The 17,677-nt window shown below is 40.2% G+C and overlaps 1 protein-coding gene across 16 annotated transcripts in view; it reads left to right on the top strand.

Annotated features, from left to right (window-relative positions):
- Positions 1 to 17,677, top strand: part of APOLD1 (apolipoprotein L domain containing 1) — a 52,134-nt gene that overhangs the window by 30,049 nt on the left and 4,408 nt on the right. For 3 of the 16 annotated variants that reach the window (XM_045073417.1, XM_045073416.1, XM_045073407.1), the window contains 5 exons: positions 4,666 to 4,732; positions 7,035 to 7,263; positions 8,382 to 8,529; positions 10,765 to 10,893; positions 11,949 to 12,053. Coding sequence is in view for 1 of the 16 variants with exons in the window: in XM_004755810.3 (XP_004755867.1) it covers positions 17,026 to 17,028 (3 nt within the window). In the remaining 15 variants the exon portion in view is untranslated. Of the gene's footprint in view, positions 1 to 4,665; positions 4,733 to 7,034; positions 7,264 to 8,381; positions 8,662 to 10,764; positions 12,054 to 15,881; positions 17,029 to 17,303; positions 17,519 to 17,677 lie in introns of those variants that run through there. The other 13 variants (XM_045073415.1, XM_045073413.1, XM_045073412.1 and 10 more) reach the window with 11 other exon arrangements.

Here is a 17,677-nt window from a genome sequence, read left to right as displayed (position 1 = left end):
TTTTTATGTTAGTACCAATAGAATACATCATTAGTTTTTGATGTAGTGTTCTGTGATTCATTGTTTGTGTATAACACCCAGTTCTCCATGCAATCCACCCTCCTTAATACCCACCACCTGGCTCACCCATCCCCCACCCCTCCCCTCTGAAACCCTCAGTTTGTTTCCGGGTGTCCATAGTCTCTCATGGTTCATCTCCCTCTCTGATTTCTCCCTGTTCATTTCCCCCTTCCTTCTCCTCACGTCCTCCATGCTATTCTTTACGTTCCACAAATAAGTGAAAAGAAGGCCCATATGCAACCCAATGTTCATAGCAACAATGTCCACAATAGCCAAAATGCGGAAAGAGCTAAGATGCCCTTCAACAGGCAAATGAATAAAGAAGATGTGGTCCATATACACACTGGAATATTATGCAGCCATCAGAAAGGATGAATGCCCAGCTTTTGCATCAACTTGGATGGGACTGGAGGAGATTATGCTGAGTGAAATAAGTCAAGCAGAGAAAGTCAATTAACTTGGATTCTGTTTATAAAAAGATTACTACAAATCAATCTGATGAGATTATGATTAAGCTTGAGCTTCACATTCAGCATGGTGATGACTTTCACCAATGTAATATTGAATGAAAAAAGCAAATTGTCAAAAGAAAATACATTCAGTAAGATATAATTTATATAAAATTGGAAACAACCAAAAAAATACTATGTATTGATTCAGGATACATATGAAGTAGATAAAACCTAACGAAATGCATGGAATGATAAGCACCAGAAGCAGGACAGTGTTTACCACTGCAGGAAAAAGAGGAGGATGTCATCACTAAGAAACAACAAATCAAAAGAAGTAACTAGAGAACATTTGCATCAAACAATTAAAATCTTAATTTTTTTTGATGTTTTTCACATAGGAATTTTATCTCCTGCTTTAAAGATTTTATTTATTTGACAGAGAGAGATCACAAGTAGGCAGAGGCAGGCAGAGAGAGAGGAAGTGAAGCAGGCTCCCCACCAAGGAGAGAGCCCGATGCGGGACTTGATCCCAGGACTCTGGGATCATGACCTGAGCTGAAAGCAGAGGCTTTAAACCACTGAGCCACCCAGGCGCCCCTTAATTTTTTTTTTAAAGATTTTATTTATTTGTCAGAGACAGAGGGAGAGAGAGCGAGCGAGCACAGAGACAGAGGCAGGCAGAGACAGAGGGAGATGCAGGCTCCCTGCCGAGCAAGGAGCCCGATGTGGGACTCGAACCCAGGACCCTGGGATCATGACCTGAGCTGAAGGCAGCTGCTTAACCAACTGAGCCACCCAGGCGTCCCAAAATCTTAATCAAAGATATTGAAACATATAAATCCCATATATGTTGTGTATATATATCCAACAGGTAGAGAAATACCATTTTCTTTAATTCACATAAAACATGTACAAAAATTGAGCATGTGGTAGGACTGTTTTCCAACCTCTATAGTATGTGGGTCCTGTATACCAGGGGCCAGAGGTTTGGGGATTATAGCCTGACTCCTACCAGCATCCTAATCTGGGGCTCTAAATTCCTTTTGCCCTCAGGAGATGTGCAAATATCGTTTTCTATATGTAACATGATACCAAAAGATTTGGGAAGCAGATCCTTGACTATAAAGAAAAGCTCAATAAATTTCAGGCCTCATGCAGTGACTACAATGTAATAAAATTAGAAACTGAGAATAAAAAGAACTATCCTCAAATCTATACACTTAAAAATTAAGACTACAAAGAGACATTTCAATAACTCTTGGATTAAAGGGAAAGTCCAAATAGAAGTAACATTATTTAGAATTGAACAAAAAAGAATACTATATATTAAGTAAGACCCATGGAATGGAACCAAAGAAGGAAATCTGTAGTTTAATTAATTAATTTTTAAAATTTAATTATTTATTTTAAGTTGTCTTTCTACCCAGTGTGGGTCTCAAACTCATGACCTCAAGATCAAGAGTCACATTCTCCACCACCAAACTGAGCCAGCCAGGTGCCCTGGAAATCTGTAATTTTAAATGTACTTTTTTAGAAAACAAGAAAGAAAATAAGTGACTAGAATATTAACCCAAGGAGCTAGAAAAGTAACAAACCCAAAGAGAATAAAAGAAAGGAAATACTGTAGATAAAATGGGAAACTCGGGAATATACATCTGACTTTTTTTTTTTTTTTTTTTAAAGTAATCCCTACACTCAGCCTGGGACTTGAGTTTACAGCCCCGACTTCAAGTCACATGTTTCAACAACTGAGCCAGCCAGCAGCCTCCATCTTTTTTTTTTTTTTACATTTTTATTTGCTAACTCTGGCAACCCTAAAATTAATGAAAACAGAAAATGAAGTTAGGTTTTTTGGGGGGTGGGGAACAAGCAATTAGATAAACTTTTAGAAAGTTTAATCAAAAAAGAAAAGATAAACTTGACTTTGGGATAGAAAGAGACATATTATAGAGATTTTTCAGAGTTACTAGAGAATACCATGTGTAATTTGTGTGCCAATATGTTTAATGAGATGGACAATTATTGCAGATAACTTAAATGTCAAAAATTGAATCCACAATAAGTAAAAAATCCAAAATACACCAACAACCACAAAAGAAATTGAAATGACTGTCAAAGGAATACCCACTAAAGAGGTCCATGGTCTAAATGTGGTCTGTGTTTTACAATGAATTCTCCCAGGCAAAGAACAGATAATTCTCATCCTATCCAAGCCTTTTCAGAGCACAGAATCAAATGGAAAGCTATGTGACTCATTTTATAATTCTGATGACAAGGACAACACAACAGAAGAAACAGACTCAGTCCCATATAGGAGCACAGAAGAATCAATCACTCACTCAACAAGCAAATCTAATTTAGATGTGTTCTGAAAGAATAATGCATCATGACTAATTAAAATTTACCATACAATGTAAGAATCATCTAAATTAAAATTGTTAACTAGTTTACCACATCAACAGATTCATTTACTAAGTGTTTAATGAGCTCCGGTTACCTACCAGGCACTGTACTGGGAACTGAGAAAACAACAGCAAACCAGCAGCTTTAAAAAATGTTTAAGTCAACTTTATCTGAAACCCTATCATAAGAATCAGAATTCAGTAAATCTTTCATTTGAATAAAAATGTAATCACTTAAGTAATAGTAATTTCCTAAACTAAAAATGGGCAAAAATTCAAAATGAGTTTTAAACAGAGACTTTTTTTTAAAGTCTCTAGTTCAGGGGCACCTAGGTGGCTCAGTCAATTAAGCATCGGACTCTTGATTTTGGTTCAGGTCATGATCTCAAGGTTGTGAGACTGAGCCTTGCATTGGGCTCAACGTTGGGCATGAGCCTGCTTGAGATTCTCTCTCCCTCTCCCCCTGCCCCTCCCCCATTTTATCTCTTTCTCTCTTAAAAAAAAAAAAGAAATAAAAATAAAAAGTTCAGCAGTAGGTGTGATTGAAAGCTGAATCAACTCTGAGGAGAACCCACCACATCAAGATACAGGGATGGTGGAGTGAAATAGTACACAAGATAATAAAACCAGGCAAATGTTTTGGTGAATGGGTATTTCTCATTGCTTCTGAAGGATGTGGTAGGCTAGGAAAAAAGGGATTGGTAGAAAGGATTTTGAGGGGGTCCATACGGGCTTTCTGGATATACAGGAGGGAGAAGAGGTCCCCTGGACACACTGGCAATGGAGGGCTGTGAATTAGCGAATGAGGCATGTGATAATTAATTCTGTTGTCAGTTTGCTAGGCTGTGGTGCCCAGTTGTTTAGTCAACCACCAGTCTAGATGTTGCTAGGAAGGTTGTTTTTTTATTTTTTAATTTTTAAAAAATATATTTAAAAATATTTAAGATATTTAAAAAATAAATAAATTTTATTTATTTATTTGAGCAAGAGAGAGAGAGAGCACAAGCAGGGAGAGTGGAGAGGGAGAGGGAGAAGCAGTCTCCCATTGAGCAGGGAGCCAGAAGTGGGGCTTGTCCAGGAATCATGACCTGAGCTGAAGACAGATGCTTAACTGACTGAGCCACCCAGGTACCCTGAAGGTTATTTTCTCAGAGGTGATTTACCTTTATATCAATAGATTCTGAATGAAACAGATTACTCTCCACCATGTGGGTGGGCCTGGCCCAATCAGTTGAAGGCCTCAAAAGCAAAGACTGAAGTTTTTCACAGAGGCAAATCTGCTTCCAGATTGTACTGTCTACTCCAGCCTGACTTTCCAGCCTGTCGATTTCACACTCAAAATTGCAACATCAACTTTTCCCTGAATTTCTTGCCAGCCAGTCTGCAAGAAGTTCAGACTTGCCTGCCCCACAATTGTGTGAGCCAGTTCTTTCAAATAAATCTTTCTCTCTGTGTATATCTTATTGGTTCTGTTTCTCTGGAGAATCCTACTACAGGGCAGAAGAACAAAGTCTGTGAACAAATGAGAGACTGACTGGAGAGACATGAAAAGATCTGTTCTCAGATGAAACTGTCCCTGTAGTTCAGAACTGTATTGGAGATGACTCTGCCAGAGGGAAAAGTCTGAGTGGTTGCAGGGAGTTTGGTTTATGTTTTGGTGCTTTTATCCTCCCTGTGATACCAGCAGCCAATTTCTCAGATTTCTCTTTATCTGTTCTTTTCCATCAAATTTGTTTCACCACGGAATCCAGAACTGGACCCGTATGGCTCTTCATAAGCAGTTTCCAGATTTGCTGCTTCCCATGGCTCTTTATAAAGGTGGGCATTTTGTGAGGATAACTCCACACCATCTGAATTTCTTAATATGGCTAATCTCTTCAAAAGTTTTACATTTTCCTCCATTTAGTTTAAGTTGTTGAGTGAGCTTCCCTCCTGCCTCTGCAATTGCTTTCTGTTCTGTTTTCTGGTATTTGTTTTTACCTGTAAAATACACCTACAATTTACCATTTGAATTATTTTTAGGTGTGCAGTTCAGTGGCATTAACTACTTTCACAATGCTGTGCAACTATCACCACCACTGATTTCCGGAACTTTCACCACCACTGATTTCCGGAACTTTCACATCATCCCCAGTGGAAGCTCTGCCTCTGTGAGGCAAAAACTCCTTCTTTCCCTCTCTTCCCAACCCCTGGTAACCACTCTTCTACTTTCTCTTTATGTAAATTTGTGTAGTCTACCTACCTTATAGAAGTGGAATAATACACTATTTGTCCCTTTTTAAAGATTTTTTTTTTTTTTTTTTTTTTTTTTTTTAGTAAACTATACCTGGGGCTTAAACTCACAATCTTGAGGGCAGTAGTCACACACTCTTCCAGCTGAGCCAGCCAGACGCCCGCCATACTTGTCCTTTCTACAGTTGCTTTTTAGTTGAATAAAAACTTCTCCCAGGCAAGAAAACTATGAAATCTTCCAAAAATTGTTGCCTACACCATCATCTCCAAAAAAAACTCAGAGACTAGAACCTAGACTCATGTTTTCAGGCAACAAGACCACAGCTAGAAGGTTCTCCAGGGGAGGCCTGAAGCCCAGTTCTGAGGCAATTCATGATCCCTTTGTGGTGCACACGTTCACTACAGACCATCTTGTGGTGGTTGTTGGTCCACCGAGCCACAGCAAACGTCACCCCTCTTCCCAGAACACCCCACAATCTTCAGCTAGAGCCAATCCTGCATTGATATCAGTCAAGGGAGCAGGCCCAGGGCTTAGAGAAGCACACTGAAGAACTCACTCTACACTCCCTCTTCTCATCCACACTTTAAACATAAATGATTTGTTTTGCTTAACTTTTTTTTTTTTAAGATTTTATTTATTTATTTGATAGGCAGAGATCACAAGTAGGCAGAAAGGCAGGCAGAGAGAGAGGAGGAAGCAGGCTCCCTGCTGAGCAGAGAGCCCGATGTGGGGCTTGATCCCAGAACCCTGGGATCATGACCTGAGCTGAAGGCAGAGGCTTTAACTCACTGAGCCACCCAGGCACCCCTGTTTTGCTTAACTTTTTACTGAAAAACAAAACAGATTAGAAAATGACACAAAACAAATCACTATAAAGAGAACATCTTTGTAACCACCACCTGAGTCAAGAAATAGAACCTTGTTAGCCACCACAGAAATTCTTTTATGTGTCCCAGCCCCATCTCAACCCCTTGTCTTCCCCCATAGGTAACCTTTCTTTTGGTTTTTTGAATTACTTTTTTGAGATATAATTCACGTACCATGCAGTTCATGTATTTGAAGCGTGGGATTAAATGTTTTTTAGTACATTCACAGAGTTATGCAACCATCTCCTGACTTTTCTAGAACTTCCTTATACTCAACACATATAGGAAAGGCAGAAAAAGCTTAATTTATCAGCTTTCAAGATACTGAATTATTTTTCTCCCATACTTAAGAAGTGAACTGGTTAGTTGAGTTTTTTGTTGTTGTTGTTTTGGTTTGGGTTTTTGTTTGTTATAAGTAGGCTCCATGTTCAATGTGGGGCTTGAACTCAAGATCCTGAGTTTAAAAGAGTCGTGGGCTTTACTGACTGAGTCAGCCAGGTGCCCCTGTTTTGGGCTCTTTTTTTTTTTTTTTAAGATTTTATTTATTTATTTGACAGACAGAGATCACAAGTAGGCAGAGAAGCAGGCAGAGAGAGAGAGAAGAGGAAGCAAGCTCCCCGCTCAGCAGAGAGCCCAATGCGGGGCTCGATCCCAGGACCCTGGGATCATGGCCCGAGCTGAAGGCAGAAGCTCCAACCCACTGAGCCACCCAGGCGCCCTTATACTCATAGTTTTAAATATAGTTGATGAGTTTCATCTATTGCAAATTATTAGTGAAGCCCAAATTATCTCATCTTGGCCAGAATTGCCTCCTGGGTCCCTTTGAGAGCTTTCTTGCGATCTGATATGATGAGCTGCTATCAAGCATGTCAGAAACCTTGGTAATTTAAATAATGTGATATTGATGTAGGACCAAGCAAATAAATTAATAGAAATATGGAGACTTAGTAAGTCATAAGGCCATGCAGTAGACATCTGTTGTTTTTTTTTTTCCCCCCAACATTTATTGCATTTTCTCTAGGAACAGTCTCCCAAAGTGTATTTTGGCTATCACTGCTCATTCCTTCCGCCTCACTGAAGTTTGTTGAGAGGGACTGACAGCATCATCAGCTCTAGCTGCTGCCTTGATGGACTTCAGCCAATCTGCCTATCCTATCACCTTGTTTAAGTGACTGTTCCAGAGACGGGTCTGACCAGAGTCCACGAAAGGCAAGAAGACATTCACTGGGTCTTCTAGGCTAGGTGTTGGGGTAATTTGCCTTCCTTTTGATATTAACTTTCTACTTCTTACCATACATACATATTATTAGAAGAATAATAATCTATTTTTCTTCTAATCTAATCTATTATTAGAATAATTAGATTATCTAATAATCTAATCTGTTATTAGAAGACACAGAAAGTAAAAAGCCATATTGATAGATTGATAATTGGGTCCCCTGATGTCAGGACAACAAACACCATGAGTATAATTAAAAGACAAACAACTGGATGAAAGTAAACATTTCCCATATATAGATCAAGAATTAGTACCCAAATCACTGTGAACCTTCTACATGTGGATAAGAGAAAAGGCAATCCAATAGAAACGTGGGCAAAGGATATGAGCAGAAAATTCACATAAAAGGATACAGAAAAGGGAAAAAACCCCAAACATATGAAACGTGCTCAGTTTCACTCATAAGCAAGAAGGTGCATTTAAAAATTAGGGCACAAGTTTCCAAAGCGTGGACATATCATACGTAGTTCAACCATTTCCCTAGATGATGGAATTTAGATTATTTTTAATTTACTACACTCAGTGCACAGTGGACATCTGTCTTGCCTCCTTGAATTTATTTCTACTTCTGAGATATTAAAACTTGCAAGCTTAAACCTAGAACATGATAACAGACATCTTGGGGTCTGGGCCCCAAACAGAAGTTGTGCAGGATGTGAATGTCCTCTGCAACTTACCATCAGAATGCTCTTTGGATTTTATTCTTAATCATGTGCTTAATCTAATACACTTAGGGACTCCTGGAACTTTTTCTGGTCAGATTAGTTCAAACAGTCAGAAATTGTTCTCTTTCCTTGAAATAAAGCTGATTGAAGGATTACATTGTCTGAATAGCTGTAGGATTCAGAAACTCCTTTATAAAGACTTACTTTATTTTTAGGTTTAAAAATATTCATGATTTCTCTTGGATTAATGGTCTAAACGGGCATGTTTTACTGGGGCCTTCCTTTCTTGTTTATTGTTGCTGTAGCTTGTTTGTTGCTCATTGTACGTACGTTCCAGGGAAAGGAAGTTGTTGACTTTGACTCTCTGCCCAGGAGGGAGAAAAAATATTTATCAAATTCAAAATATGTATGTCTTTTTTTGCAGCAATTTCACTTTTAGGAATCTCTCCTACAGAAATACTCACCTGTATACAAACATACACATGACTACACCCAAGAATAGTCACTGTACCATGATTTGTAATAAACAATTCAATTGAAGATATGATAAATGGCCACCAGTAAAGGAATGGGTAAGTAAATCATGACCTGCCCATAAATTGAGTGACAGCTACATATATCATCTTGGACAAAAATATATGTATATAAGAAGGTCCTGGGCATCTGGGTGGCTCAGTAGGTTAAAGCCTTTACCTTTGACTCAGGTCATGATCCCAGGGTCCTGGGATTGAGCCCTGCATCGGGCTCGCTGCTCAGCAGGGAGCCTGCTTCCCCCCCTCTCTCTGCCTGCCTCTCTGCCTACTTGTGATCTCTGTCTGTCAGATAAATAAATAAAATCTAAAAAAAAAAAAAAAAAGAAGGTCCGGGGAGGAAAAAGAACTCACTCCCAGGTGGTTCAAATGAAGAGATTTTTAAAATAAGATTTTATTTATTTATTTATTTATTTATTTGACAGAGAAAAAGAGAGCTCACAAGTAGGCAGAGAGGAAGGTGGGGTGGGGGGTAAGAAGGCTCCCTGCTGAGCAGAGAGCCCAATGAGGGGCTCGATCCCAGGACCCTGAGATCATGACTCGAGCTGAAGGCAGAAGCTTAACCCTCTGAGCCACCCAGGCACCCCTTTTAAAATGAAAAAAAAAAAAAAACTTTAAAAAAAATTTTTGTTTATTTATCTGACAGAGAGAGAGCACAAATAGGCAGAGCGGTAGGCAGAGAGTGAAGGAGAAGCAGGATTTCCAGTGAACAGGGAGCCTGACGTGGGGCTCGATCCCAGGACTCTGGGATCATAACCTGAGCCAAAGGCAGACACTGAAGAGATTTTTCTAAAAAAAGATTTCATTTATTTATTTATTTGAAAGAGAGAGAGAGAGGCAGATGGAGAGGGGGCAGCAGACTTCCCGCTGAGCAGGGAGTTCAATGTGGGTCTCAATCTCGGGACCCTGGGATTTGATCTTCTAAACTGAAGGCAGACACTTAACCAACTGAGCCACCCAAGTGCCCCTCAAATGAAGAAATTTCAAGAAAGGGGTTACTTACAGAGGCTGAGCAGTGTTAGGCCGACAAAGAAGAGATGGGAAATTCCTACAGACTAGTAATAGTGGAAAGCCATTACCCTCCCTAGGGCTTCGGGTACAGGGGAGAGGACAGAACAGGAGCCCAGTGACATTTGGAACGATAGAGGCAGGGCCACCAATGGAACTCTAGACAAAAAGGGATGAATCTCCTGCAAGAGACAGAGCTGCGACTGGTGAAAGCAGGCAAAGAACACTCTGACTTCTTCCCTCCTATGCTCTGATCTCTTGCTAGTCCCTCCCATTGGCTGGCCCCAGTCAGAAACATCTGGCAAAGGAGGCTGAGTGAAACCATCCATAAGGGTCAGCCTGCTGGGACATGGAGTAGGACAGAGAGAAAGTCCAAAAAATGACCTACGGGGATAAGAAAATGACTAGCACGATGTTTATGTTATATTTTTTAAAGTGAAAAAAAAAGTTGCACAGCAATATATACAACAGTATGCTACTTTCGTAAAAGAAACTCACAACACATATTTGCATAAACATTAGATAAGAACACGTGGCAAACTATGAACCTCAGTGTTGCTTCTAGAGGGTGAGAACAGATGGAGAAGGAAAACTTTCTAAATTTCTACATTTTTATATTACATAAACATGTTACAAAAAGTACTTTTCTGGTGGCTAGGGAAATCAAGATAACTATATTTCCCATGAAAACAGAGTATTTTTATAGTTAATGTGAAGACCAAGTAGGAGAACCCCTAAGTGATTAATAGTTAACTCCTTCATGGGCGCTGCAGAGAGAAACACTCCCCAATCCATGTTAATTATTATTATTATTTTTAAAGATTTTATTTATTTACTTGAGAGAGAGAGAGAGAGAGAGAACACAAGTTGCGAGGGAGAGGAGCAGAGGGAGAAGGAGAAGCAGACTTTTCACTGAGCAGGGTGCCCCATGCGGGGCTCCATCCTGGGACTCCAGGATCATGACCTGAGTGGAAGGCAGACACTTATGTGACTGTCCCACTCAGGTGCCCCTATTATTATTATTTTTTAAAGGTTTAAGTTTATTTTTAGCGGGAGAGGAGGGGGGTGGGGCAGAGGGAGAGAGAAAATCTCCAGCAGCCTCCATGATGAGTATAAAGCCTGATGAGGTGCTTAATCTCACAACTCTGAGATCACAACCAGAGCAGAAACCAAGAGTCAGCTGCTCAACCGACTGAGCCACCCAGGAGCTCTACATGTTAATTATTTTAATGTTAAAGAGTAGATTTTGTATGCTGTAGTGTTGGTTAGGTTTCTCTGTTATAAAGATGAGAACTCAAAGTCTTTCAAGGAATAAAAGGAAACTAAGGATACACAGATGGCCAATGGAACACAGTGATGGAGAAAAAGAAAAAGTGAGATTCTTCTGTTTGCTTCCAGGTAGGTCCCGGTCTCTCTCTTGTTCCCGGCAAACACACCTTCTCTGTTCTTTGGGGGCACATAATAGGCAAAATGTAGCTGACTCACAGATCTGGACTTCCATACTTCAGTTGTGGCCACTGAGACGAACTCAATTCTCTTTGGGTTCATTTTCTAAACTCCCAGGAGAAAGAATCGGATTGGCCAAGTTTGGTTCAGCTGGGTACCTCTGGTCCAGTTGGCTATAGTCGGGTGAAGCAGGATCATGTAATGTAGTACAAACACAGATCCTGGAATCTTCTGGAACTAGATGAAGAGATACTGTTAGACCAAGGGTAGGGGTTATGTTCTTAAGCGACCTGTTCCAGACAAGGCAGAGAACATTATAAATTGATGAGTTAAAAATCACTTTTAGATTGTCCCATAGCTGAAAAGTAAAAAAAAATTTTTTCTGAGGGAGCCAGGACTCAAGCCTGGTGCAGAGCTTCTTATAGAATATGCTTTCCCTCTTTTTCAAAGGTAATTTAAAAATTTTTTAGCATAGAAAGTAAAGGCAGAAATACTTTTTTAAAGTGCTAAATTTTAGGAAAAGTGGGTTAAAAGTTATTTTCTCACATAATTCAAAAACAGATAGAGTTGAAATCCTACTATAGAAACCATTTATTCACTTTTTAAAAAGCAAATAACCAGAGCAGTAACAATCCACTTTCAGTGTATTGGAAGATACATCCTTGCTTCACTACAATGTTTAATGTGAAATGACTAAGTTCGTCTATAAAAAAATAGGCTTTGAGCAAAGTCAAAAAAGAAAACCAAAATCCAACATTCTCTTGCCTATAAGAGACACGCTAAAAATTAAACCCTTCAAGGAGTCTAAAAGTTGGGGGAGAGCTTAAAATTTATTATGCCTCTGTACATACAAAGCCAGCAGGTGTTCTAATCCAGGTTGCAATGATTATTGTATATGTGTGAGAACTTGAGAGATAATGACTAAGCTTGGGAAAGGTAGAGACAAAGGTAATAGTTTCCTGGTGTCCTGTCCTGGGAGATAAGAGAATCTTTATGGCTATTGGCAGGGTGTGGACTCAGCTGCAGTCTTTCTGGCACCAGCGGAAGAGGCTTGTGGTAAAGAAGATATGCTGTAATGGAGCCTATGGGGCAAATGCTTCTATGTTAATGAGGTAATGTATGTTTCACCCACGTGATCCCAGGTGTGCTGTGCATGTGTGCACACCTGTGGAGGGGGAAGGAGGACAAAATCAAACTGGCTTCAGGGAGACTGGGCCAACCAAAGAGCTCTCAGTGTCAGATTTGTCCAGAAGAAAAAGTAAGATTATATATTTTTTTCCAGAAGTGGAAAAAAAGTGGATGCTTTCTTTTTCTTATTTCTTTTATTCCTTAGGCATCGTTTTCTCTCTCCTCTGACACCCCACCATAATTTCCTACTGTAAAATTTCTTCTCCCTGAGTATAGGTAGTGTTAGTGGGAGGGTAAAGTTCTGTGACTATCTTGCATTTGGAGGCTGGAATGATTCACTCTCCCTCTCTCTACCCAGTGCAGACAGGGGATGGGCACTTGACCTAAGCTCGGCCAAGCCAGTGGTCACTCCTAGAATTTTGATGCGTAAGCTGATGCCAGTACAAGAAAGAGCAGGGGTTGGTCAGTGGCAACCAAACAGGCCATTCCAGCTGTAGGACAGCTGCTATCCTTCCAGCTTTGGTTTGGCAGAGCTCCTTGGTTCATTCTCAAGCGCGCTCGTGCAGACACATATCAATAGTTTCCAATAGTTTGATTATATTAGCCAGAGTGAGATGATTTCTATATTCCCAGAGAGACTCTAATTCCCGAGAAATAATTGAGGATGAAGAGAGTATATGAAATGGCTTGTGGTATCGTAGTTCATCTTGGAATATGTATCTCCTCCACAAGAAAAGCACTCTGGTAGACGGCCTGATGGTTTGCATTTCTTCCTCTTGCCTCCTGCTGTGGCAGGAGTTACTTCTTTATCCCATCTTTGTTGGCCATGTGACTTGGTTGACCAATAGAATGTAAGTGGGTATGCTAAGTACCATGTCTGAGCAGAAACTTTAAGGATGAGTTGCCAATTTTGTTTCAAAATAGATATTTTCTTGGGTACCTCGGTGGCTCAGCCGGTTAAGCACCTGTCTTCAGCTCAGGTCATGATCCCAGGGCCGTGGGATCCGGTCCCACATCAGATTCCTTGTTTAGTGGGGAGTCTGCTTCTCCCTCTGGCCCTCTGCTGGCTTCTGAGTGTGTGCTTGCTCTCTCTCTCTCTCTTGCAAAAATAAATAAACAAAAAACCTTAAAAAAAAAAAAGCACCCCAAAATACGTATTTTTTCTTTTATCTACTCCATTCCGTCTTGGCAATACTTGCCAAATCCACAGTAATCTCATTCATTTACTTTAGTAACCTTCTAACTCATTTCTGGCCTTTTAACTGTGTTTCTCTGGAAACCGTCCTTCATACAACTGTCAGTGATGGCAAATCTAACCCTGTAAAGTCACAGATTAAAGCCTTCCCTGGCTCCCTGTCCCCCATATGGCATTTGAGAGCCATCAGGATTTATCTGTATATACCCTCTCAGCCTCATTCCTGGATAGTCCCAGCTTTATGCTTAGCCAAGTGGAATTGTCTAAAACATCTTGAACATTCCTCCATGCCTTTGTCCATTCTGTTCCCTTCTTCAGTCCTCTCCCTTCTAATTCTGTCCAAATAACATCTGTTCAACTCTCAAGTAGATACGCTTCCAGAAAGCCCTCCCTGGAACTTCCTAGGCATGCACTTTCACTCTGTTTCCTCAATGCACACACATCTGACACTCTCCACATCAACTTGAAATGATTTGTTCTGTAGCTTTCAGTCTAACAGACTGCCATTTCCTGGAGGACAGAAATGGTGTCTTATTCAGGTTTTAATCCTCAAAATCTAGCATGATGCCTGGCACACAGTAGGTTTTCAATACACATTCACAGAGTGAAATAAACCAAGCAAGTGAATCATTATATAAGAAAACTGGGTTGTCTTAAATCCTACAGCTGGGATTCCTAAAAGCTAAGGGCATTTTAAAATGGTTCTTCTGGAAAGCAGTATAGTCACGTGTAACAAAAACTACAAAATTGTTCTCCTTCCTTCACTTGGGATTTTCCTATTTGTGAATACTCCCCAAAGAAATAATCCAAATGGGTAAAATGTACACAGATGTTTCAGGCAACTCTAGTTATAATTGTGGGGGGAAAAAAACACACCAAACACTGGAAGCTCTCCAAGTGTCTAATAGGGAAATGACTAAGCAAACAATAGGATTATTACATAGCTATTAAAAATGACAGAGGTGAGGACTGTGTCAACATAGAGAAGTGTGTATCTGCAGAAACGTTAAGTGGGAAAAAGAACACAGACGCGTTTAAACAATAGTGGTTAAAGAGAAGTGTGTACATTAACAAACTTCAGAGGCCAGATTGGAAAAATGAAGATGGCTGGAGTTCACTGGATGTTTTTTTTTCCCCCTGTGCATTCCATGAGTTGATGACAATAATAGTTGAGATATCATTGCAACATAATATTCTGAAAGTCCTCTGGTGTATAGTGATCTAAGTAACCTACCAGCTTACATATTCCAAGAGAGAATTTCATGCTAAATTCTCAAAAAATTATGAAAATAATGACATTTCTTTGAGAGAACAAAATACTTTAGTTTCTTTCTTTCTTTCTTTCTTTCTTTTTTTTTTTTTTAAGATTTTAAGAGAGAGATAGAGAGATAGAGGAAGCATGAGCAGGGGGAGAGGCAGAAGGAGAAGGAGAAGCAGACTCCTCACTGAGCAGGGAGCCTGATGCAGGGCTTAATTCCAATACCCTGGGATCATGACCTGAGCCGAAGGCAGACGCTCAACTGACTGAGCCACCCAGGAGCCCCTGTTTGGTTTAATTCAACAAACAATTCTGAGAGCTTCATTATGTTCTAGAGCACTTATATTCACAAGACATTTATGAAACACAAGGACAAAATTCCTCAGATGGATAGGAGTTATTCTTTTCACTTACTTTTATTTGAGTGACTGTACATATTAGGACCTATTAACAAAAGAAAGTTTGAGAGACCTCATAGTCATGACTAGTCTCCAAAGAGGTTCTATGTATAGTGACTGAGATATACTGATAAAGATTAAAAGGAAAAATTCATCATTATATAATTCTAAACTTGTGTTACTTTACCCCTGTAGTGCACCGTGAATTAATATTTTATAAATCCTATGCTTAGTTTGTGAGTAGTAAAATACTGATATTGCAAGATACATTACAGTGCAATTAAAAAAAACCCACAACTTTTTATAACTTGTTTGAGAAATGTTTCATTTTTATTTATTAAAGTTTTTTTTAAGATTTTATTTATTTATTTGACACAGAGAGAGGGTATACAAGCAGGGGAAGCGGCAGACAGAGGGAGAGGGAGAAGCAGGATCCCTGCTAAGCAAGGATCCCAATTCGGGGCTTGACGCGAGGCTCAATCCCAGGGTCCTGGGATTATGACCTGAGCCAAAGGCAGATGCTTAACCAACTGAGCCACCCAGGCACCCCTCAAGTGTCCATTCTTATAAATAATTCAAAGTATTATGTTGACCATTCTCCTATACTTTCTCTTTCTTCATTATAAGTCTGTACTATGATTACTCGTGCCCCAAAGAAGATGATCCTTCTGTATCCCATTAAAATTCCTCATCCAAGAGATAAAAATTTAATCATAGTCATCTAAACCCCCAACACACAACAAAATAGCAAGGAAAGCTGGGAACTGAAGAATAGTTTATGGGGCGCCTGGGTTGCTCTGGTGGTTAAGGGTTTGCCTTTGGCTCAGGTCATGATCTCTGGGTCTTGGGATCAAGCCCCACATCGGGCTCCCTGCTCAGTGGGGAGTCTGATTCTCCCTTTCCCTCTGCCCCTCCTCCTGTTCATGCTTTCTCTCTCCTTCAAATAAATAAATAAAATCTTTAAAAAAAAAAAAAAGGACTATGGTTGTAAGTAGTAGCAAATGGTGTTGTGTTGATAAATACCAAGCATAGTTAAAAAGGTGGGGAATTTAATTGTGTTCCAGAAAGAAAAGGCTGTTAAGACCTTCTAGATGAACCAGAGAGTTGGAACAATAATTAAGTGAAAAACCAACTTGCCCTTCCTCATTGGAAGGTGCAAGAACGAGAAAGATGATGTATTTGAGGTTTCCCGGCTGAGCTCCAGCCACTGATCTGAAGGCCCCAGAAAGCAGCCACGGAAGCTATACGCGTTTTCCCCTCCTGAATTACCCAGATAATTGCTTTTCAGCCTATGTTCCACTAACCTGGTACTAAAATCCGCTCACTTAACTATTACATGGGCCACAACTGCCACTTCAAATGAAAACCCAGGAAGCCAAATCGCAGCTGCTGTTGAAAGTGTATAATTAGCTCCTTGTGCAGCCTGACCTCACTGATTTCTCTGACGTATTTGGCCTGCCATGTGCCCTTTCTGAGACCTCCAGCATCTTCTCCACAGCTGGAGATGCCCCAAACTGCACGGAGCACTTCCTGTGGATGTGGCCTTACATTCTTAAGGCTGAGGGCTGAGTGGATTGCTTTTCAACCACGCTGCCTAATCATGCTTTTTAAAATACAACATGGACTATGAGTGGCTATATCAGACATAGGAGGGTTCCCGCCTTTCTTTTTCTTTTAAAAAAATGATTTTGTAATGATGTCTTCTCAAGAAACACTATAATTGGTCAGCCTAGGGTGCGTTTTTTATCCTCCCATATAACGTCATTAGCTATTCTCAGGAGAGGAAAGGCAGGGTATGCCCCCTGGGAGAATGACCACACTTGTTTCAAGTTGGGGAAGAGCCTGTGGGTCTTTTCCTGCGTTTGGGGGAAAGCGAACACACAATGTTCGTTTCCTAAATACGGGATGTGCTGTGTGGCTGGCAGGTCATTTTCCACCATGTCACATCCTTCTGGTTGAAGGCAGCAGGGGCTAGGACAGGAAATGGCAAATTCTCAGAATGAGACAAGGCTTTCCCAGGGCAGTCATTGGTTCTCTGGGACTATAAAACATGCTCATCCAGAAACAGCCTCAGATTTTTCTTTCCTGGAGATAGCCAGAAGTGAATGGTAAGTGGGGGAGGCGAGAGGGATTCTGTCTAAAAGACAGTCATTGGAATTGTAATCCTGGGGTTATATCCTTGGTCCACTACATATTTTATGTGACGTTTCCTCATTTTGCTAAGAGGTGTCTTTGCCTGGGAATGTATCACTGGTGGGTGGGATAACCGGGGCATGCAAATAAAATTAAGACCAAGGAGTCAGGAGACAAGGATTCTAGACGGTTTTGTGAAGAATCAGCTGCATCTTGAACATGTCTGTATTTCGATTTTCTCATCTTTCAGAGAATAATGATTCTGCTCTGATACCTCACAGTATTGAAATGCTCTATTTCTATGGCTCATTTGCCACTTTCAAGAAGTTCCTAATAATGAGGAGTACAGTGGATATGAAGGTGGGACTCTCTAGCAACTAGGAAGGAGGTACCTTTACCCCAGAAACACAGTTCTCTTTCTTAGTCATCTTCAGTTGACTTCAACTTGATACGAGGTAGCCCTTGGTGAGTTGTTAAACAAAAATGTTGGGCACTTTATTTTATTCAGCCATTATTCATTTTTAAAGAAAGATTTCATCATAAAGAAGCACAGTGGTATTAATTTAATGCAATTTAGTTTTAATTGTGCACTCCCCAAAGAGTGAGAATAGAAAAAATTGCCCA

The sequence above is a fragment of the Mustela putorius genome, unplaced genomic scaffold (assembly GCF_011764305.1).
Source record: "Mustela putorius furo isolate JIRA1106 unplaced genomic scaffold, ASM1176430v1.1 tig00537227_pilon_pilon_pilon, whole genome shotgun sequence".
In the NCBI taxonomy this organism is placed as follows: domain Eukaryota; kingdom Metazoa; phylum Chordata; class Mammalia; order Carnivora; family Mustelidae; genus Mustela; species Mustela putorius.
This window is presented reverse-complemented; position numbering and strand designations above follow the sequence as displayed.